Raw genomic sequence first — 23,873 nt, forward strand, 5'->3', positions numbered from 1 at the left:
GCTGTGTGAAACAACGGGGACTTTGGGAAGGACGGGAAGCTTGAAAGTGTCTCACAACAAAATCTTTCAGGCTCTGAAGGGGAAGGGCTCCCCAGGCCAGGGTGTGTCTCATTCCCAGACAAAGCAAGACTTTTCTAGCTCTTGCCTAATGGTGAAAGCAGTTACACCGGTATAGCTCTTACTTACAAGACTGGCATTTCACTGGTGAAAGTTCAATCTTGTTCCAGATGAAGGGAAAGAAAAAGTTTACTACAGAATACGCCACTATAAGTAACTATGTGCAACTCTTCCATATGTTAGAAAAACATTCTCTAGGCAGATTTAGAAAATTTACACCTATGTAACATTTAAGTCTCAGCTTTTGCTCTGACGTTCATTTTAACAGGCCTCTCTAAGATTTACTGCCATTCAGCACACTGAGTATGTGACAGCCACTGATCATTGCTTGGTGCAGTTTTCGATCAGCTGCATTCGTGTGGCTGAACAGCTGAAAAGTCTTTCACATTCCTTAAGAGGCAGCCTCATGGTCCAAGGACTGGTCAGCCTGCTTATTTAACATGTGCAAAACAACCCACCTCTAAGAAAGGTTAAGAGAAGCACCCTTAATTGGGGTTCTGTAGATCCAGGATTCAAGCTCAGTCAAGCCCTTATTTTCATCGTTAACAGGGGCCATGGAACACACACAATCATGAGTTTTCTTTGCAAAAGATGACAAGTGTAAGATACACCTCTGAAAACTATCATCTAAACTCATCTTTAGCTGTATACAGTATAGGAACATACTTTAGGATACGTGCATCGTATCATTATGGATAAGTAAGTCAGTAACTGTACAAAACGCCATGTTGTATTAGTGGTTTCAGCAACCATGGTTTGAAAGTCAGATTAAACAGTTTACAGCTGGGTTCTACACAAGCCTTCCCCACTACACATTGGTGGCCTTTTCCGCATTACATGGCCTGATCCCCTCAAGGTTTTACATGTCAGGCATATTTCTGCCTCAGTGAAAGCTCAGTAAAAAGAAAACACATGAAAAGAAACACAAACCCCAATGGCCACAGCGTATTGCTGCTTCAGGACATCTGCCACTTGCAAACTCTCTCTCCACTCTGCAAGAACTTCTACGCATGCTCTTTACCTCTTCAAATGAAGTGCGTAAAATTAAGTATGGCCTCTCCTACTCAAGATTAAATGCAATACTTCTCCAGATATGCAGAACAGCAAGAAACCACAGCAGAATATTCTGGACCAAATTCTCATCTGTCATGGTGAACAGCTACAGAAGGAATAGGAGATACATGAGCTAGAACTGGCATGAAAAACCGTTTCTCTGCTTAAGCCGTGAAATAAATCCATGACCTCTCCAGGCATGAAATCAATGACCTCTGTGGAAAAATGCCACTCCAGAACACACCCAGATTGCATTTCCTCGGATGCGGGGCTCCTTTTTGCCCAGAACAGCATCCAGGACTCCACAGCCTGGGGTGTTAGAAACCACAGCATGATCTTGCCATCTATACCAATAAAAAGCAAGTCAATTCTGGGGGACTTTGCCTGAAGAAGATATGCAAGACTTGCCCCAACAGCTCTTACATATCTGACTTAAAACCAGGGTAAATACAAGACCAGGAAAGCAATACATCTGAATCTCTGCATTGTAAGATTCAGAGAAAGCAAAGCAGCACTTTTTCATTGTGGCACTGCACCTGCCAGTAGCTCATCTCTCCCCATTATCACAAAGAGAAAAAGCTATAGCTCTTAGGTAGAGTTCTCTGTTCTTCATCAAAACAAAGAATTTTGTCAGGGTAGGCTGCAGACAGAGCAAGTCATCAAGTGTCACAACATGGAGCAGCAGGGAGCTCTAATCTTTTTTGTTGTTTTCAGAAGCAAGACAGACAACTCATTCCTAAATCACTTAAAATTTCTTGTAGTGAAATTAAGAGACTGTATTATTCCCTCTGGCATGTAATCCCAGAAGTACAATTAGGCCAGCTCTTATGCTTTTTTTATAGTACTTGTAGTATTTATTGCCAGCCTTTAAAGATACCCAGCTCCTGATGCTTTGCACCTGTGTGAAAATTTCAGTTTTGGTCAAATAAATGCATTTCTGGCCCTCTTGACCTGCTGTAATGCTGCAACTGCCCAGCTTCACTTTCCAAAGCAATTCCTTTTGATGGCTCCATTTAAGATGGGTCATTACAGATGCTAATTATCTAGGGCAGTAGAGACAAAAATCACTATTTCAAACATGAAAAAACAGCTACTGCAATAGGCCTGAGTTTGCGCTCTCAAGCACTATTAACCTACATGCTCTCTGATCATAGCTGATATCACCTGAGAGTCAAGTGCCTCCTGCCACGGTCCAACCTGCTACTACTGACGCCTCTCAGGTGAACCTGGGATGTCTGAAGCCAGCCTGCTTTCCCTCCAGGAAGGTTCAGACTGACACACACTTACTCAGTTCTTGGATCCCATCGCATTTCTCTCCTCAGGTAAGAGCAGCTGGTTTGTGCTCTTCCCAGACAGTTCCCAAGCATATTTTTTTCCACCCCTTCCCATAGGGTCTAAAACTTGTTACAAGTGCAGAAAGTCAGGCTGACTGTACAGGTTCTGTCACAGGTACATAAAAAAAAAAAAATCTTTTTCCTACTTTATCACCTAACAAACAGAAAACCCCCCAGCACTCCAACAGTTGATTTACCGACATCATGACCTATCACACAAATCATTGATACTCCTGTTACTGCAGGCAAGAAAATACTTTTACAGGAAAGAACGGGATTCTTTTGGCTCATAAATCATTGATTTTCAGATTCAGATGCAAGCATGCTACTGGTAATGTGCAAACTAAAAAAAAAAAATACTTCTAAAGTTAGTATTTTATGTAGTATTTCAGTAACTAGAACATCCATCTGTTCTACCAAGAGGAGCCTTACAGAAGTTTTTCTACAATAAAAGCAGCTAAACCTTGGAAAACCACTTAGATTGCAGAGGGCAATTTCTGAGAACAGTTATGAGAAAAGGAAACATTTCAGCTTCTGTTCAGGTATTTTAACATTTTTCTACATTATTTCATTAACACTGTCCAGGATTGCTAGGGAAAACTTTTTCAGTCTTACATGATGACAGACAGACAGACAACGATAAAGGCAGCGGCCAATCATTTTTTTCTTCTTTAATATTTTAACTTAGAATAATAAAAAAAAGGCAGAACGCAGCAAAATTTTTACTGCATATTCACATTTCTCCTCTCCCCAGTGTTGTTGTTTTTTTTTTTTTCTTTCAGGAGGTCCAGAGCCCACTTGCCACCAGGTGGGAAGCTGATTTTCTTATTAGGTCTATCTACAAATTGGTGAACATCAGAAGGGACACCTCTTTGATTTTGAAAGTCTGTACCTCACAGTAGAAAAACAAGTTGTTCTTATGAGCCTCTGGGAAATGTTTTGAAGTCTAAAAGACCAGTGAATCCATTGATGGAACATAGTCAATAGAGAAATTGTGACACTCTTAACAAGGAGGTTTTAGGGGGACGATTTATCACATCAATTGTTTATTCCAAAACAATTATTTTAATCTTAATGTTTTCATTATATATTTTAAAATTCAGTGTTAATGAACCCAGGTAACAAAGGATGATGTTTCAGCCAGGTAGTTTTGTCCCCCTTCTGCTCAGATATTTTAGCAAGTCTGAACCCTACGACAGTTACTGATACATTTATCTGAAACAGTGTCAATCATGTTAAAGGTGATACTTCTAAGTCTTGAGTTATGTTTTGCTCAACATTTCAATCTTGTACACTGAAAATCCAGTAAAACTGGCCAACTGTGCCTCTCAACTACGGTCATAGCTCATCAACCAAGTATACAGGAGAATTCCTTCTGTCAGAAAATAATTGTTAAATACTTCCTTCTCATCTTTGCATTTTTATTTTGAGATGACAACGAGAAGAACCTTAAGCACTGAAATGTAGTCTGCTCTTCAGTCTATCCAATTCCATGTTCTTAGATTCTCACCCTTGCTATACAAGATAAGAGCACTGGTTGTTTCTGGTTTTCTTTTAAATGAGTTTTTAATCAATTCGAAGACTTTGAAGTTCTACATCACCTTTAACCATAGTGTCTATTTTAAAAACATGATTCACTACCATTGACCTGCAGATTCTTGTGTAGACATCTACAGATCTTAGCAAAGGTTGGTTGTATTTCCATGAACTATCACGCCTTTTTTCCTGAAAGAAAGAGAAAATACTCTGTAACCAACTAATTATATCAAGGCATCAAATTCAGAAACACTTCTTAAAAAAAATTCTTCAGTGAATTTTGATTTCGTCTAGTGTTGTGAATCATTCCTAGAAGATTGCCACAGATTGCCTTAAATTATCATTGGTGCATTGCATTTCCATTTGCCAATCTCATTGTGTAACTGCTCTTGATTTTACAATCAAGAGCAATCAATTTTAACTTCCTGTTCTAGTAGCCTCGTAAGGAAAAAAAACCCCATACACAACAGCTTTCAGAAAAGTTTAGGCATAAGTCTACTAACAGTCAAATACACGCTGGGAAACTAGTTCTAGGGAGGAGCTTTGGGCATTCCATTAATTGATTGAGAAGTCTCCACTAATTGGCTCAAAACTTCCAAGAAAGCAGCTTATTTTTTCTTCTCTTCCCCCACTCTGCTTTTTTTTTTTTCCTTTTAAGAAAATGGTGGCAAGGTAGGGAAGAGGGAATGCTTGCACAGATGTTGTAGATTAACAAATAAGTTTGTTTTGGAGAAAGTAGACTGTCTAGGATGCTGAAACTGGATGCCCATTTTACAATATCAAGCTCTCTACAACTGCAGCACATGAAAGGGGAGTCACTAACTTACAACATGCTGCAACACAGCTGGCAAGCAGTATTTGCACACCACTGAAGGTTAACTGTACAATATAAAAAAACAGATTGATACAATTCTTCACAACAGTTGTAAAGAAAGTGCAGTACTGAGTCATCTTAAGTTGTTCTTATGGCCTTACCTGTCACTGGGATGAAGCAGAGGACTGGGGAACAGTACCTCCCAGGACAATACTGTTTTTGTCAGTTAGGGTTTTAAGCACAGTTGTGGCTGGTGACTGTAGAATTTTACGTGAAAGCCTCATTCTACCATCAGTTGGATCACGTCCAAAGTATTTAACCTGTTAAGAAAACAAACCACTTTAAGACTGGCCAACTTAGAGCTGGAAATAGCATCTTCCTTAAAAGGCAGTGGTTTGCATTTTTTGGTTGGTTTTGGTTTTTTTGGTTTGGTTTTTTTTTTTTCCAATTTGACACTAGAAAAGCCATAAACAATAGGCACCATTTAGCCTATATTGCTCTGTCAAATTAATGTGGTGCCTAGATAGCAGGAGTATGACACTAAATAAATCTAATTTGAAGTGATCAGGCCTTTAACCAGCACAGAAAGGGAATGTGATATGGCAAAATATTTTCTTCATAAACACAAAATAAAAAATTCACTCAAATTCTAAAATATGAACAGCAGTTTGTTAGCATCTTAAAGTTAAAAAAAATTTACCTGAATTTCTTGTCCAACTTCTAATCCCAAGGCACTAGGATGTTTAATCTAGAACACAGTGTTTTTCAGAAAAAATTATTTCAGTGTGATTAATTTTTTAAGGTTAGTTACAAAAGTTCCTTCTTTTAGGAATTCTTCATGCTACACTTCAGACAATCATAGTGGCTCAACACTACCTTACAAATAACTAGTTTCTACATGTTACATAGAAAAGGGTATTGGAGATCTAAAGAACTTGGTGATGTGCATAAAAGCATAAACAGTAAGATTGCAGCAAGCATATAGTTAGATTGTTTGCAGCTTTATGTACAGGGCAAGCAGAGGTTAAACAAAAAGGTGCTGCTAGTCTAACACAGCTTTTAACATGAAAATGGACTCTAGAACAACAATATGTGTGTTACAGCTAATGCAGACTATGTTTAGTGAGAATCGATTAAAAACAAGTACAAGTGTCTAGTTTATACTTGTTTAAGCATGTATTACCTTTCTTTGATCAAGTTGTGAATTATGAAGTAACACTGGTGTCATGTTTGGATACAATTTTACCATCACTCCAGAATCTCTGCAACAGAAAAGAGCACAGTTATTTCAAAATACATTGATAGAAGTCTGCAGGTATTTTACTCTGCATATTGACTCCAAAGCAAGCATTAGTAAACTTCTCATAAACAAGATTTTACTCCCCTCTTTCTAAAAATCTTTCATCAACCATAACATGTCCGCTCATTTTTCCTTAATTGAAGTGGATGGAAATTACTAATTTCAGGACAGTATTTTACAGTAATAAGTACCATCCAAAAAGTGCATGTAATTTTTGCAAGACAAGTATTGGACTGAAAAGTGAAAAGGAAATTCCTACCATCTCTCTCAGATACAAAGATGAAAAAAGGCCTTAGGTTTTATTTATAGAGACATTCCAGTAACTAAACAAGCAGCAAAAATAAACAGCCTTATTAAGAAACACAGTAATATTTTCAACAGAGAAAATATCAAGAATGATGCAGGTGCCAAGGTCACCAGCATAAGTTTGGCATCCTTAAAAATCAATTATTTTACATCATATTGAGGCATCAGGAATATAGCTACGTAAATAAACTAATTTCTACTTCAACTCCAGAGCAGTTTTTATACCTTATTTCAGTTATCGTGGCTGTATAAACTGCACCAAATTCCAAATTAACTTCCTGCTGTAGTGGGGGGGAGAAAAAGAAAACAGTAAAACACAAATTCACAAAATGCAGGTTTAAAAAGCTAACAACAAAAGTTTGTCCTTACATCATCTTTGCAGATTTCACGGATAAATTCTCTTGCTTCATGCATAGCACTAGGTGTGGGGGCAAACACAGAATAAGTCTCTTCATCCAGCTGACTTACAGTTACACCTTAGAAATAGAATTTAACGAGAGGATTTATGTGAACATTGCTACTGTTTCAGCAAGCAGAAAAATTACATTCAGTAAGACCTGCATAGAGCAAAATGATTTTCCACAGACTCATTAAGATCTCAGAGTCCTAATCATTTCGAATCTTCTTCAGATTAGGCGTTGGACAGCTTTACATGCAACTGAATGGAAGCCATGTTACAGGTATGCTTGCTAAATACCTGGACAAACATGTGTTCCATATAGGAACACAAAACTTATTATAATCCTTTTATGGCAGGAAAAAAAATTATTGAAAGAATTTTGATTTTATGAATGAATCTCAGCTTCTATGAATGAATTTCACAGAGAATTTTTAATAAAACTATAGTGTTCATTAATAGCTGATAGAAATTAAAGTGTTTCAGAGCCAGAACATAGTAAGATTGCATGGTAAAATTCTTTGCGCCTCTAGACTAGTTTTCTGGCCAACAGACCGCATAGGCTTGCAGCCAAAGGGAACTATGATTTTTCCTCCTTTTCTCCACCCCAATCCTGTGAGAAGCACTAATCAAGCTAGCCTGAGCATCAAAAAGAGTTTCAAGTCCAAAGCAGCTGAAGCAGAACACCTACTTGATAGTCTATAGACATCAGTCTTTTTTAATTTTTAGCTTTCTAAAAGTAGGGAACAAGTAAAGAAGTTGTACTATATTAAGCAATAAAGGGAAGAATTTGCATTTACAACAAAGTGCTCATAAAAGAAGTCTGATGTATTTAATATCACAGCAGAAATTCACCTCTGCTACAATGGCTGACTACTGGTTGAATATTACCTTCATCACCTTGGAGAGATGGTAAGGGTGCACTATGTCTAGTTTCACTGGTTTGAGTCATTTGAACAAAGGTTTTTAATAGTGTAGCCTCTCAGAAATACTTAATGCTTTACAAATTCCGTTCATTCACTTCCAAGGGCAACCACAACATCAAGCTATAGGCCTAATTCTAAGTGACCTGTCAGTCTGCATTTATCTCAACCAAAGCATCAATTGCCCTGTTTAGGAAATGCTAGTGAAAGAGGCATCAACTTTGAATTTGGCACTTAAGGCCAGGCAGGACAAACCACTGTGTAAACAAGTAAAATCAATTTATTCCAAGAAATATAACAAGGTCAGGAAACTTTTGTCACACTACTTGCTACCCGTTTAAGCCCCAGTACAGGTCATTCCTACAACGTAGTAGTGAGTTGGATTTCTAACATATGCCAGCACGTTAACAGTGTATACAAGCTCTTCACAGAATCCTAGGGAAACAGTCAATGAGCACTGTAGGAAAGAGTTCAATGTCCCCTCATAACCACAGCAAAAAAGCTTTAGTTTCTAGGAAGAGAAGCTGCATAGATTTGATCTACACTTCAGCATATTCCTGATCAGACTTGCTTGACTTCACAACTTTCATTCAACACTCTGCAATACTGTCCCTAGATGAACCTTTAATTGCCTCTTCTGCAAGCCCTGAAAAACACCATCACACGTGCACCAAACTTCCAGGAATTCCTGCTGCAAAACAAACGGCAAGCACTTTTACAGAGAGAATCTACACAACTAAGTGTAGCTGAAGTGAGCTTCACCTAGCTCTTCAAAATACACGCACCTCTTATCAAGATACAGTACAGACTCAGTTTGTACCGAGCATTGGAACAGCTAAACATGCAAGTCTGAAAACAAAGGCAAGTACTGTTTTGCAGGCTGCAGCATAAAGCACAAATTAAAAAGTACCCTTTTCTCTTAATAGTTCTTCCCATTTACTTATTAGGTTACTGCTGCCGAAGCACAAATGCCAGTTTTATAGAGGTGGTCTACAGAACAATTTGGGAAGTTTAAGTTTAGCTACTTACAGTTTCTGAAAGAACATAAAGATAGCATTAAGATTTAGCAATAGCTGTGCTAGCAATACCTGTGCTACCAAGATCCACTAATTAAAACTCCACACTAGTAATTTTTGTATAGAAAAGAGAAGCTAGTAACACATTAAGATAAATTGTCACCGGAAGTAAGAATATTTTACCGGTCTGTGCTTGAAGTTTTTTCAGATTATAGGCCCCAGGACCAACGAATCTTAACCTTTTCGATAATGGAACATGGATAGTTTCTGAAAGAACATTTAAAAATACTTTGAAATGCTAAATATAATAATCTTGAAAGCTGTCACAAAAAATTAGTCACATTCATTTACGTTTTAATCTTCTATAGCTACTTGTATTATTTGCTGAACATTGACATAATTACACTTAAGAATTGAAATAAATGAAAACGTAAAATACAAATACTTTGATGAGTGTAAATTACCTTAAAGCCATACCAATACTGACATCTATATCCTTTCTGATTTTGTGAGAGTTTCACATAACTTCAGTTTAATTCTGTTTTCTGGTATACAGTGAAATAGCACAGTGCTGCCTCACATGGCAATAAAACCCAAAAATTCACCTCAAAAAAAATGGAGAAAAAATAACCCCCAGAGGCAGGTGCAGAAACATATAACAAACATTCATTAAAAAAGCTGTTTTAAGCAGCAGCTTATTGTTAAAAAGATAATTATAAAAGTTATGCATTCTTATCAACATACACGTAACATTACCTACAACTGGTCCACTTTCTTTTCTGTTAGGTCTGGGTTTTGCCAGCGTTTGGTTCATAATTTGTAAAATCTCCCTCTTTGCAGCTGTGAGGGTTTTGGGGGCGGGGGGGGAGGAGGAAGAAGGAAAAATAAAGAGTTTTGTGTAAGATTAAAATAAATTTATGCAGTTTCTGTTATAAAGTAGATAAACATCTGTTCATAAAGTCTACCTCCTGCCTAACTTGAGAATTTATCTTGGTAACTTAACACATTTCAGGTAGCGCATGTTTGTTGCGGTACCAACATTCTGCTCTGTGTATGCAAAACCTGCGCCTTCAGCACATTTATTGATTTTATGCAGCCTAGAACATTACAGAGAATTCTGTTTCGGTGTATTATTTAAATAAATCACAGTGCTGATAAAAGCAACAAGGTGTAGCTTTGATTAGTTAAGTTATAATACACTGGCCCAGAACTTCAGCTGAGCTGCCTTAAGTAAAACAACATTAAATAGCAATTACTGGTTCTTACATTTTAGTAAGGGTTTTCTTACTAAAATCTTGTTATTACAATCAAGTTGAAAATTTTTTCTTACGCCTAGTTAAATCCTTATTAAAGCTTGTAGCTTCAGTTTTTCATATGGCTTAAGAATATTTTAGCTGTGCATGTCAGAATACAGACAGCAGCAAATTTCAATAGTAAATATAGCTGAATTTATGGTAAATAAGAAATAGTTTGCTTCTCTTTCTATAACATTATTCTGTTGGATTTTAAAAAAAAGTCATGTAATAGCATGTTTGTGTGCTAGTCCAAATCCATTTTGGTGTTACGGTAACACTTAACATATTTAACTAGCAACAGATGCCTCCTCCCTCTCCCAACTTTCACCAATCAAAAGCAATCCAGTTTCAGTGAGCAAAGCTGCACTTCAGCCTTTACACCTCTGTTATTCACAGGGTACCAAGCTGCTAGATCAACTCCCTGAGATGACATGGACTTTTACTTAAGTTCTAAGAACTCGCTGCTCAAGACACATTTAAAAATTAGTCTGAAGTTACTTTAAAGTTAGTTTGGAGCTTATTTTTAACAATCCTTTTTACTGATCTAACGCACAGCACAAAACAAACCTCTTTTCCCCAACTCACCACATACAGTTTTACACAGTATGACAAAAATTTTATAAACTGACATGGCCTAGTAATATTGGACTTGCATCAGTCAAATCCAAAATACTGCATGTAAATATTTCTTAATGTATTCCTCTACCCTGATGCTGCTCTTCTGTATAAGTTCCCTCCCTCCCCACTTTGCTATGCCACTAATTTTATTGCAATTTTTCAAAACAAGTTACCCATTGTACTAAACTGGTGACTGTTAATATCACACCATTTTTGTTCTGTTTTAATAAAAAGTAACCTCCAGGAGCAGCAGACAATTTCACTGACATTATGTACAATAATATGAGACTTAAGTGTGGTGGGAAGGGCCTGGCTTTTTTGGAGATTGAATGCTCTCCTCCAACACAAAAAGCTATTTATTTTGCATGAAGTGCCTATATGGAAGTGTAACAGACAACACCCAAACCAGCCCAGTTTTTTTGAAGACAGCAGCTTTTTTCCACAATGAGAACAAAAAAATTAGTAATTTATTATTTAGTTTCATAAAACTTAGAATTTAATACAATTTATCATTTAATATGATAAAATGGGTGCAAATACAATATGGACCTACCTGTAGCTTGCTGAATAGCTTCCATTACAATTTTTACTGGTATTCCTGGCAGTTTTAGATCAGCCTAATATGAAAAGAGTTAAGTTACATCAATATGTAAGGAAAGCTTTTTTAGATACATTTTCAGAGTTCCATGTTAGGAAGATTTAATGTTACGATACCTGCAAGGCAGTTATTCCTTTATTAGTACCTGCCATCTTGAAATCCATATCACCATAGTAATCTTCAATTCCCTACCAGCATAGACAGAAAGAAAGCAAATTGGAGTAACTTTATCCCAGTGTCAAGTCTTGTTATACTAAAAGTACATTCTGTGTTTCAATAAGCCACAAAGTAGTTCTGCAGACTTGGAATTACTGCTGAGACTCACGTGTTTTTCTTCAACCTTATTTTGCTGTTTTTGATTAACACTGTTCCTTTCTCTCCTTATAAATTAAGAGCTTTCGTGGACTAGTTCCTGAACAACAGACCCACAGTTGATTTTCTACTAGCAGTGGCTGCCACAGGAAGAAGCAGCAGCAGCACGATAATGTGCATTTCCACGCCCCAGCAACTTTGTCAAGTGCTCATTCTCCATCCAATATATTGTGTTTTTCAGTAAATTATTCAAGAATTATTAATCTCTTCCTCCCAAGAGAAAAGACAAAATTAATTGGAAAGAGAGAGCTTAAAAGAAATAACTGAGTAATTACAAAAAACTGAGAAACATGACTGGACATTTCACAGAGATTTTCTGAAATAAGGGAGGAGTTTGGGAGACAAAACAGAGAAGATAAAACTATTCAATATTTCCAGTAGTGTATGTTCCTGAAGTAACTGGGTAAACAGTTACAAAAGAAGGCCATAGAATGTATTTTACAGAATTAAGCACAATAAAACCAACAGTACTAGAAACACTCACCAGGATGTCTGTCAGCAAGCGATAGTCCTCAATATCTCCTTTTTCCAGACTGCATTTGGTAATGAGACCTATTGCTACACCCGCCACTGCACTTGATACTGGAACTCCTAATAGTGGTAAATAAAAATACATTTTTATAACCTTTGGTCATTTACAAATCCTGTAACACATTATCATATGTAGTTTATCCTTTTAAGCGCCATATTTTGTACCTGCATCCATTAATGCCAAACTTCCACCACATGCAGAAGCCATTGAAGAAGACCCTACAGAGTTAGAATACAGGGGGGGGAAAAAAAGTATTAAACAATGGTCAGGAGTATCTGAAACAAAACCTGCCAGTGATATTCTTCAATGACAGTTTGACAATTAACTTGCTGATAGAAAATACTGTACAGCACCACACATACCACAATAAATAATTACAATTAGAATTTTTCTGTAGCATAAGTATTTTTAACAAGAAACGCATAATATACTTTGAATCTTTCATGATACTGGTACCAAAACCCCTCAAACATCACAATGAATATTAAATATTCTAAACAAGGAATCTGTGGGTTTCGCAGGAAGCTGCAAATGGGACTCCTTCCCTTTGTCCACTAACCCCTTCTGCAACCCACCTAATCTCACTACAGTGCTATGAAATAGGAGGTGGACCTCAGGGAGCTTCCTGCCACACATGGGAATCTGCAGAAAGGTGAAATGGATAGCTCTCTCCCAAACTGGGGAGATGGGAGAGAACAAAACAGCCAGCCAGGAGAAGTTACCACTAAGTCAGTAAGGGTACCAGCTGTGATTAAACACTGAAGAATGGGTCTCAATACATGCTGATTTATTTTCCTCACTCTGTAGCATAAAAATGCCGCCAAATACCATTTTATTAAACTCAGAATTTATGTTTGCCTCTCATACTGATACTGTGCTGTTACACAAATGGAAAGAAAGGTCCATTGTTCATGACCATATACATCCTTTTTATTTTAACTACTTCAGGTAATAGAGCTATCAAGATTAAGAAGGTTAAAAATGAAATCTATTACCTAAAATGCCTACAACTCAAGTTTGTCCAACTCAAGTTTTTTTAAGAGCCAAATTTAGTCGCTAGCACTAAGTTAAAAATAAGAAAGTCATAATACCATTTGACTCTAAGACTTCAGAAGTAACTCGTATTGTGAATGGGAAATCCTGGGGAATAATTGGTTTCAGAGCTCTTTCTGCCAGTGCACCTGTTAAAAAAAAACAAAACAAAACACAACAAAACACCAAGTGATCCATAAATAAAAACAATCAGACAAAATATTAAAACTTACAGCATGGGACTTCTCTAGTCTGAACTTACCATGTCCAAGTTCTCTTCTGTTCATACCAGTAACTTTGCCAATCTCATTAGTTGCATAAGGAGGAAACTATGAAGTGAAAAAATGTGTATATAGAAAATTAACTAATATTTTTTCTCCATTTTAAAACATACATTTAGAAAAAAATTCTTTGAAGTTTTTGTGCATCTCAAGGAAAAAACAAGTTTAAAAAAAAATAAAATCAAACCACTACAGGACTTCTATCAGTCACCTGGTTTGCAAACCAGGACCAGTTTAGGTAGTGTTTAGTAAATGTTTTACTTCCACTGAACAAAAGAGAATAAAGCAGTCACAAGGTAGTTGAAAACCAACACAAGCTTACTCCAGTTAAACTTGTCAAACAACATATCAGAAATCTTGTTTCTGTCATACATATAATGGAACAAGATATGCCTGTTGCCTGTATGAAATACTTTGGGCAAGTTCCAAAGGCTGAGAGAGATCCAAGATGTAAAAGCACTTATTTACTATTGGTGCAGTATGTCAGCTGAACACATTAATAGAGTTTACTAAAAATAATAAAGCAGGTTAATCGTGCTTTCAATAATAACCCATTCTTAAGGGGCTAACCTAATGTTAAGATATTAAAAAGGCAGTATAAAATGGCAATTTACAAATTATCTAGTGCCTTTTAGGAAACCAGCACTTTTGTTCACAAACTGCAGTACAAATTTACATATGAATTAGAATTAATACATTTTAACAAATCTAGAGATAATTTATATCCTTGGAAGTGATCAATTTCACCTTTAAAAGCAAGATATGAAGCCCTTCTGTGAATCATGCAGAAAACTGTGACATGGTAAAACTCACCTCATAATGCAGCATGAAGTTTTTATCTTTTATTCCACTATTAATTAAAAACAAGACCATGTCAAAAAAGAGCAACCAAACATGTCTTACATACAATAATACATAAGATTATATTCAGTTATGCTTATAAATAGACCCAGAAAAAACAATGAATCAATAGATTTGCTGATCACCCACATTTTCCCAAAGGTTTTCTATGGAGTAAACACATGAAAAAGCACAGTCTACAAAGAAAAAACCTCATGTGCTAATCATCACCATTAAAACAGTTTCCCTAGCTGTTTAGAATAGAATAGGCCCTATCAGTTCCTTATGCTGGTTTTGGTGTGTCTGAAGCAAGAAAAAAAAATAAATTCAAACTTCAAGAACAGCAGCATCTTACTGTACACATTGCAGTAAGGACTCAGAAATGTAAGTGCTCAGAATGAATACTGAAAATCTCTGTAACCACAAAATAGCTCTTGATTAAATGAAAAAAGCATGCTCAAAAAAGTTACTGAAGTACCACAAGACTTGACTCTTAGCAATAAATACAAAAAAGCTAATCTATAAAGTTGCTTCAAGTCAAGACTTGCCCGTAGTCTCATATAGAGGCAACCTCTCATTCATGAAGCAACCTAATGAGTGCTAATTAAAATCCATTATTTAGCACAAACTAATTTCCAAGAATACCAAAATTACAGACTATGGACAAACACCTCTAGGCCAAAAAAATTAACTAACACAAAGCTGACACATTAAAATGTAGAAGCTCCCACACTGGTGGGATGAGATCACTGAACTGCAGCTTTAAAGGGAAGGAGTTTCTCCTCCCCAACAAGTTAGCCCTCAGCAATAAAATGTTAACAGCACAAGGACTTGCTTGCTACCTTGTAAGTTAAATTTTCCTTACTCCATTAAGAAAGATCACAAATATTTTCACCTTCTGAACATTTTTATTTTTGAGACAAAATGGGAATATTTAGATAGGCTGATTCAGTTGGGGGGAAAAAACCCACAAAATTATCTGCTCTTTAATTTTTTTCCATTCAAACCAAACTTGATAAACAGAACAGCACTTCACAGGCTACCTGCATCCAACCTATCGAGCAAAACTTCAAAACATCTGAGAAACAGATTAAATGAATAGAATAGATATCAAGTTCCAAGTGTGATGATAAATACTTGGAACAAAGAGAATCAACTTTCATCAACTGTTTATTTAAAGATACTTGATATATGGACACAGTTTTACAGATTCAAGAGTAAGTTGCTATTTTCTTTCTCTTGAAACCAGACTGGATGTTACTTGTAATACTGTCCAATTTCAAATGTGTGTCTATGGAGTTAATGTCACCTTCGCAAAAAACAACTGCCAAGATCTTTTGAGAACAGGCCACTTCAAAGCCTAATTTTACACATTTTTTCAGTCCTAATGAATATATATATGTGTCAAAGTTCAAGGAATTTTTATCAAATGTGCTTAAATGCTCACCCTTTTTTATTACCAACAAAACACCAAAAGATGTACATACCTCACTGCTGTTGAGATAAGGTCTGATTTTACACTTGATTCTAGAGAGTCAAACGTAACTGTACAGAGAACCTAAAATAAAAAGAGAGAGGGTAAATAAATTGCTCTTAAACACTTCCATCTTTCACAACTTTTACTGTTTATGAAGAATCAAAAAGAATGATTTCAGCAACAAATATGATGCCATCACCTACCACTTCCACAAACTTTTTTTCCCTTCATAGCACAAACTTACTCATAATCTGTAAAGCTTGTATAATCTTACAGGTGATCACACTTAAAAATACTAATTTAATGCTTCTTAACCTAGTAGGAGCCTCGAATAGTTTGTTCACTAAGAAACCAAACAACTTTGTTTAAGAGCCAGGGCCAGATGCAGCCACCACGTTGTGCAAAAGAGCAAGCCTGTTTATCACATAGACTTGCAGCATGTGTTATTTTTAGTGGGGTAAGAGGGAACAACATTGAGGAATAAATCACTGTTTGCAACTACCCATGTACCCTGTACTAAGTCAGATCAACAGCTGACAGCCTTCTAGGAAAATGAGCTATAAAAATACGGGAGACCAAATCTTGAGTACATTCTTAATTCAATCCACCCAAAATCTGACACTTTTGGCAAAAAAGAGAAAAAATAAATCTCAATGTAGTTTTTTGGGTACAATTTCCCTATTTAGTCCAGGTTACATATGAATTTTCTTTTAAAAGACTTCTCATGACATACACAATTTAGCACTGTCCTGCATACCACTGAGTCACCCATTTTTCTAAAAATGAGCAAGATCATATTTTACATTAAAAGCTTTTGTTTCAACAAGTATCTCTAACATAAAAGTCTATGTAGAGGGATGAAAAAGGTATGATTTTGGACTTATCTTATTAACAAGCAATTTTACTTCAAGCCATCCTGAATCGGAAAGCTTTCTTCTCAAACCATCTACTCCCAAGACAAAACCCAACCAACCAAAAATGCCCCAAACCTGCCAACCTGATCTGAACAAGGAGAATCCTTACAGCTTCTAACTTTGGTTACTAGACATTCTTCAGAAAGTCTGAAGACACAATAATGCTTACCAGACTCATTCTGGGCACATATGCTTATATCTGTACTGTTCATGTAGCAAGGAGCCAAGCTTTGTCTACTGTCTTAATGGACTCAGATGTATTTTAATTAAATCTAAACCGTTCTCTAGTTATTACTATTTGAATGTGAAGAAAAAGGAAACTTTGCATTTAAATGAAAGATACAAATCTTTCAGCTTTCGATAAATTAATTTATAGTTTCTGATGTTTAAAGATACTACCTGTGTTTGACCTCTCTGAAATAACGCTGATCCATGAAGCATTTTAAACATGTTCACTTCACATTTAATATCTCTGAGGGAAGTCAAATCTCTCCCATCACACCTAAAGTTACAAGCAGAAATTATGAGATCAATGGAACTATAGTCTTGGACAAAAAGTTGACAGAAGTATTATTCAGTAGGAGTTTGATATACTTACCTTCTATATTCATTCAGAACAAGATTTCTAAAAATATCCTTTGAAACCATATTGAAAGATTCTATGATTTCATAAGGCTCAGCCTCTGGAAATATTTCTAGGTATAAAAAAGAAATTGCATCTGAAGTTGTAAAATTAATTTTATAGAACTTCTGCTAAAATAGCTCGGCCAAAGAGCACACTGTAATTCTAAGTAGCGCTAGCTCCATTTAAGCATTCTCTAAATATTAAGAAAGCAGAAAATAATACCTTTCAGCTGTTCTTCTGTTTCAAGCCTTATCTTGTTAATTGCTTCATCTCTAGAAATCTAGAACACAGGATTTGCAACCAGTTAACTCTACAAGGTAGAATAACAAAGGAGGTTTGGGTTGTTGTGTTTTTGTTTAAAATTCCGTAAAACTCCAGGAATAAGGAATAGGATTGTCACACAAATTCAAAGATCAGTAACATACTGCAAACAAATACTCTGGTAGATAAGAATTTACAGAACAATTTATTATTACTATTGCAAATACATGCAGAGGAGGAGAAGAGTTTTTATTAACATTAGCTTAAAACTAAATCTTACTACAGTTTCATTATGATATTAATTAAAAAATAGTTACATCATGTTTGAACCGATTACTTACTTTATCATGGCTGGAATCTGTGAACACTGCATAGATCTTGTTAAAAGCAAGTCTTTCAGATGAAAAGAAACAATTTGTGAAAACACAGCTTAAAAAACAATTACACAATTAGTTTATTTTTAGGATTAAATGTTTGTTTTCACTAGCAATATCAAATCACCAGACTGACATTCATAAACATTACTAGCCCCAGCTGTCCTTCCTGCCTGCTCTCCCACCACCCCTCTCAAACTAGTTATCACTTCCACCATAAGGATCATACACGCCAACATCCTGACTTGTCACCATTCCACAAGAATGGCATATTAACTTACAATTCCTTTACTGAATTTTCAGGGTATTTGTTTTGCCCTGTCCTTCTTACTAAGTATAAAACCAGAGAGCTGAAGGCTGTGTTCCTAAGTTTCTACGGAAAACGCAGCAAGTAATTCTGAACTTACAAAACATGCTATTTTGTTAAACAAAACACCCAAACTATCTAATCAGAGATCATCAAATTAAATGATCATTAACTAAACATTTTGAGTCACTTAACATAATTTAAATCAAAATTATTTGTTCTGAACTTACTTCTTTGCGCATTCCACAATCTCTTCAGGAGCAACAAATAACTTCTGAACAGTTCTCTTGACAACACCTTGTTCTTTCACTAGTTGTTGAATTCCCTGAATTATTTGCTGGGTATGCTTCACCCCTACTTTGATGGCATGACAGAATTCTTGTTGCAATATATTCTCGGCACTTGCTTCCAACATAACTATCAACAGAAAGTTAAAAATTAAGTAAATTACTTTTTTATTGTTCAATAACAATCTAACTCAGCTGAGGAAAACCAGATTAACATTCAACTGCATAAATATAATGGAATTTACTTCACCTAACCAAAAGTTACCTAACCTATCACTGTTGTTTATTCCTACTATTGTGTAAAAACACAGGTTTCAAAGATTAGGCAAATATCTGCAAAGAGGCACCTACCTGATTTTCAAACACTCAAGACATACTAATAATTAACCTACTTACCAACTTGATTTTGTGGAGCTCCAGCAATAACTAAATTTAAAGCACTAGAAGACATCTGTTTTCGAGTTGGATTGATAATGGTTTCTCCATCAACCAGTCCTACCCTTACTGCACCTACAAAGAAACCCCAGAAAATTATTATTATTATAACAAGGAAGTTCTTTAAGGCACCATTTAACTTTGAAAATTATACATCTAAAACCAGCAATTAAAGCTATGGATTAATTTTAAAACATTAGCTATATAATAAGATCAAAACTGTAAGGCAAAATTATCTGTTCTTTAATTTCTTTTGGTTAGTATTACTGGGTAGGGCATATAATGCCAAGCAGCATTATACACAAGGCTGTAAGTCTATTAGGTTTTTTTAGTCATTTGAGCACATTTTCTGCAAAAAAGGCAGGTAAAAGGAAACTACAGCTAAACATTCGTCCTTGGCTAGATCGTTTCTCTTCTCCAAAAAATATTCACAATGAAATAAAGAAGTATTCTTATTGAGCTATTTTCTAAATGATGCTATATTGGAATATAAATCCTTCCAGAAGTATATTTAGTCCAGGAAAAATAATGCTTTCAAGTGCAATAATGCTATCCAATGTAAAATTATTTTCAATACGTGAACCAAAAGTTAGTGGACTTCAAATTCAGATTCTTGTTAAAAAAGAAAGCATGAACCGTGGTCTAAGTCTTCCATTATGTTCAAATCATCATCATTTCAAAATATTTACTTACCAATAGGACCATTCCACGGGATATCAGATAATGCAAGTGCTGCAGAAGCTAGAATGAAGAGATATAATCTGTATTAGAAAAAATGGATCACATTAAAAATTACTGCTCATGTGTGATTTAAACATCCTCTTACCTCCATTAATTGCCAGAACATCAGGATCATTGATGCCATCTACTGCTAAAAGATTACAAAGGATCTGGCATAAGATAAAAGACAATGAATAATTTTGACCTATACATTTTTATTAGCTGTCAATACAAAGCTAAGAACGATAAAACAAAACATTCCACATATCTATACAGGCCTATACTGCAAATGAAAATTTGTTCAGGTATTTAAACTAGAAAGCTCACAAAAACCCACTCATGTATAATATCGTATCATATCATATAACATATATTATTAGCCTTTCTTTCCTCTGTTGTACAGAGGATATTTGAATTTTGTTCCTGTATGTCTACAACAAAATTTGGAAACTAGCATGTAATAAAAATAATTTAGGATAAGGAAATGACAAACTAAAAAGCAGCATTACACTATTAGACTGTTTTGCAAAGTGTAAACCCTTCCTGGATGCTAATGAAAATTGCTTTTCTTAAAACAATGCCTATATCATGTGAAATTTTCATTGGATGTACCCAAGTTTCCCATTCTGAAGGTAGCTATAGTTAAGGACAGCGAACGTGACCTACCTGTGTATCATAAAAGTAGCCTACTGGAAAGAGTGGTCTGATCGACCGATCTGCAAAAGAAATATTCCAAGTCTAAGAAGTATTTGGTTTTCAGTAGTTAGTATTCAGTTTGTCTTGTAATAACCCCAGAAGAAACTGACAACATGGTTTAAATGAAAGACCCAGTCAAACAAAAAAGAAGAGAAAAGGCAGAGAACCCTGAAGGAAATTTAGTATGACATATAATCAACTCTAAAATTTCAATAGCACTCAGAGTAGAGTAAGAGTTAGTTGGGTGAGCATACCCACTGTCAGGTAACATAAGGTAAAAACATTGAAAAAGTCTTCTATGCTTTAGGATACAAATAATCTATTAAATAGTATTTCACCAGAAATATCTTCAATGAAGGGACACAGTCCTCAAACAGAGAAAAGCAACAAAAGCGTGTATGTTCAAAATACTGCATTATTTCCATGATGCGTAGATTTCCTATTAATTTTATTGCAGTCTGAAGTGTACAGGACTCTGTAACAGCCTAGGCCTTATAGGCTGTTCCCTCTCCTAATTCTTTTCACTGCTGTCTTAAGATGCTGATGTATTTGACATTAGTTTTATATAAATGTTGAATTTCAAGGCATTATCTTATTCATCAATGGAGATAGCCATGATGGAGATGACTTTTCAAGCAAGATCAAGAGGGAGAGAATAAGTCTATACCAATCAGTAAGTCTGCCTCTTTGTATTTCAGAGTTTAGCTTGGTTGTCTCTTCCACCTGTCCAGACAGATGTGCAACTGCAGAGATAACATCTCTGCAGTTAGGATGAGATCTTAATATCAACAAAGGTGACAACAAGGTTTCTCAAGATCCAGGCTTTTTATATATAAAGGAATACAGACGCAGCCCCAGTTGATATATCGTTTTAAAAATCAGTACCGATAAACAAGAAACTACAAGTTTGTTTTCTTCTGACATTACTGCAGAAACAATCAACTCTGCAAAAAGCAGTTATAAATTACTATCTTTTCAAACATTCATGAGGATATTACAAAATATTTAAAATACATTGTCAATAAAGTGTTCCAGCCTACCTATTACTCTGCTCGTAAGAATTTCTTTATCAGTGGAACCAAGTTCTCTTCTTAGATAGTTTGTAGGAATTCTTCCTGCTGCAGCAGCTTTCTGACGGTAGTCAACCTTTTAATAACAAAACAGGGATTCCTAAAGACAACAGATTACTTATTTCAGAGCCACAGAACCATTCAGGTTAGAAGGGACACCTCCAAAGGCCTATTATCCAATACCCTGCTCAGAGCAAGGTCAGCTCTGAATTCAGGTGACATTATTCAAGCTCTGTCTTGATGCCCAAATGGACTCTCCCATTCTAGATCATATATGGGCTGCCTAACCAGTCAGTCCCCAGCCTGAACTGTTGCAGGGCACTAGTGCACCCCAAGTTCAGGACTTCACGTTTGTCCTTACAGAATTTCATAAGGTTCCTGTCAGCCCATTCCTCCAGCCCCTGGTCCCTCCGGACGGCAGCCCTGCTTCTGAGCGTATCATTTGCACCCCCCCAGTTTGGTGTCATCTGCAAACTTGATGAGCAGGAATTCCAGGTCACCAATCCAAGTAGGAAACAGGCCTCTTTCCAGGACAGACCCCCTGAGGAACTCACTATTATTCAGGCTCAAGGTAGAACAGGCATCATTAACCCTTAATAACCACAGCCCTTAATAACCACAACCGTTTGAGCCTCATAATCCAACCAGTCTTTCACACATCTAAAATATAATATTTGAACATGGATGTTGTGGCAGACAAAGAGCTTTTGTAGAAAGACTTTTTTTGGTACAAAGGCTTTTGTAGAAATCCTTGCTAAAGTCAAGGTATATAATATCCAGTGCTCATCCCTCATCCATAGGTCTAGTCATTTTATCATAGACTGCTGTTCTGAAATCCAGGGTCTGTAGGCTGCTGTCTGCACTCTTCACTCCTCCGAGCATCTTGAACTCCACTATTTAATGATTACTACCACTGAGGCTACCACTGATTATCACAAAACTAATTTTGTCATTAGTACTTACCACTAATGGCATAAACTGAGATGCAGAAGGCTTAGTTTTACTGACTGCTGTGACCATTACTGCTGTGTCACCTAGCTGGATTAAGGAAAAAAAGAAAAAAAATTGAAATTACCTGCAGCTAAAATACTGTCTGAAGTCCTAAACTTATTCACAAACTAAAACGCCAGAATGTTCTTTGCAGAAAACAACCACGTAAATCCATGACTCACACCATTATTTTTGCTTTTCAAACAATTTTTTTCCTACAAAACACAGCTGTACATTCATTAGGGATGAAACTGCCACTTGAGGCTCTGTATCCTTTCAATAGACTCTGATGTCCTAACAATGACTGTTCAGATCCAGAAATTTTGAAGTTGCACAAATTTTAACTTTTTTTTTTACCTGAACAACAGCAGATCCATCAGCAAACCTAGCAAGTTTTCCAGAAGACAGTTCCATCTTTCTGTTAGAAAGAAATAATCTGTTACTCACGGTGAATTCAAATTTTCCAGTAACTTCTGCATTCATCTACAGCACCAACTATACAGAATGTAGGCTACGCTTTGTATTAGACATAAAAATCCTGATTAGATCTGGAAATTGAAACCCTCTGACCAAAAGTGACCAAATCCCCTTAACTTCAACATGCTTTTGCCTCAAATGTCCTGCTGCTTTCACCTTGAAGCAAAGACTTGCAGCCAGCCACATGGGATGTCACCTAAAGCTACATATATGACTTAGAGGCACAATGCTTTGCTCATGCCGGGAGAGGAGGAATCACCCACCTGTTCAAGCTGGGTTTTAATTTTGCTGCTAGAAAACGCAATGCACACCTGCTGTACCCTCACAAGAGAAGGGGAGCTGCCTGCGCACCCACGAAACACCTTTTCCCGCCACAATGCGGAACATTCTCCCTTCCGTACAGGAAAGGGAAGGAAATACACCTGCTGCTCACCCGCGGAGAGTGAGGAACGGCACGGCAGGAGGATCAGCGGCAACTTCTCCTCACGTTTGTTCAACCCACCACCCCGGACGGCTCTCTCGCCGCCGACGACCGGGGCCCTGGGGTCCGCCGGCCCCCTCCCCACCGCCGGTACCGAAAGCCGCGCCGCAGCCCAGGCCCAGGGAGCATCCGCAACGCGCCTCCCCGCTACCGCCCCTCACCTGCCCCCCACCTCCACCGTCACCGTCCGGCAGGGCCCGGGCTCCGCCGCCGCGGCCCCGCGGGCGGGCGCCAGCCGCAGCACGCAGCCGTCCGGTAGCAGCAGCCGCCGCCGCCATCGCGCCGCGGCCCCGATGGCCAAACCGCCGAGCGCGACGCGGTGACAACTCGTGGTGGCGGCGGCCATTGCACCGGTGGGCAGGAAGAGGTAACCCCAACGGCAGCCGCCACCCGAT

General features: G+C 37.0%; 1 protein-coding gene across 1 annotated transcript; it reads right to left on the reverse strand.

The window, feature by feature from the left end:
* Positions 1-612: 612 nt before the first annotated feature.
* On the reverse strand, positions 613-23,843 carry PNPT1 (polyribonucleotide nucleotidyltransferase 1). The gene is made up of 29 exons (XM_052783990.1): positions 23,640-23,843; positions 22,878-22,938; positions 22,494-22,568; positions 21,501-21,606; positions 20,431-20,480; positions 19,871-19,934; positions 19,738-19,785; positions 19,006-19,119; positions 18,553-18,739; positions 17,983-18,034; positions 17,603-17,660; positions 17,354-17,450; positions 17,155-17,257; positions 15,852-15,922; positions 14,338-14,374; positions 13,506-13,572; positions 13,303-13,392; positions 12,376-12,429; positions 12,164-12,270; positions 11,424-11,495; positions 11,263-11,326; positions 9,553-9,636; positions 8,980-9,063; positions 6,830-6,936; positions 6,686-6,741; positions 6,038-6,116; positions 5,555-5,602; positions 5,016-5,174; positions 613-4,229 (listed from the first exon to the last, which is right to left on the reverse strand). Exons 1-28 carry the CDS (start codon positions 23,822-23,824, stop codon positions 5,019-5,021), a joined length of 2,376 nt encoding a protein of 791 aa, XP_052639950.1. The 5' UTR covers positions 23,825-23,843; the 3' UTR covers positions 613-4,229; positions 5,016-5,018.
* Between the last annotated feature and the right edge of the window lie 30 nt (positions 23,844-23,873).

The sequence above is a fragment of the Harpia harpyja genome, chromosome 4 (genome assembly GCF_026419915.1).
Source record: "Harpia harpyja isolate bHarHar1 chromosome 4, bHarHar1 primary haplotype, whole genome shotgun sequence".
NCBI lineage: Eukaryota > Metazoa > Chordata > Aves > Accipitriformes > Accipitridae > Harpia > Harpia harpyja.

Bases quoted from the DNA above. Each gene is read 5' to 3' on its own strand.
- PNPT1 (XM_052783990.1), bottom strand. From the start codon at position 23,824: ATGGCCGCCGCCACCACGAGTTGTCACCGCGTCGCGCTCGGCGGTTTG. The intron at 19,935-20,430 runs GTAGGTCACGTT...ATCTTATGCCAG, and splicing joins GCTACTTTTATGATACACAG to ATCCTTTGTAATCTTTTAGC. The intron at 18,740-19,005 runs GTAAGTAGGTTA...TTCTGTTGATAG, and splicing joins AGCTCCACAAAATCAAGTTG to TTATGTTGGAAGCAAGTGCC.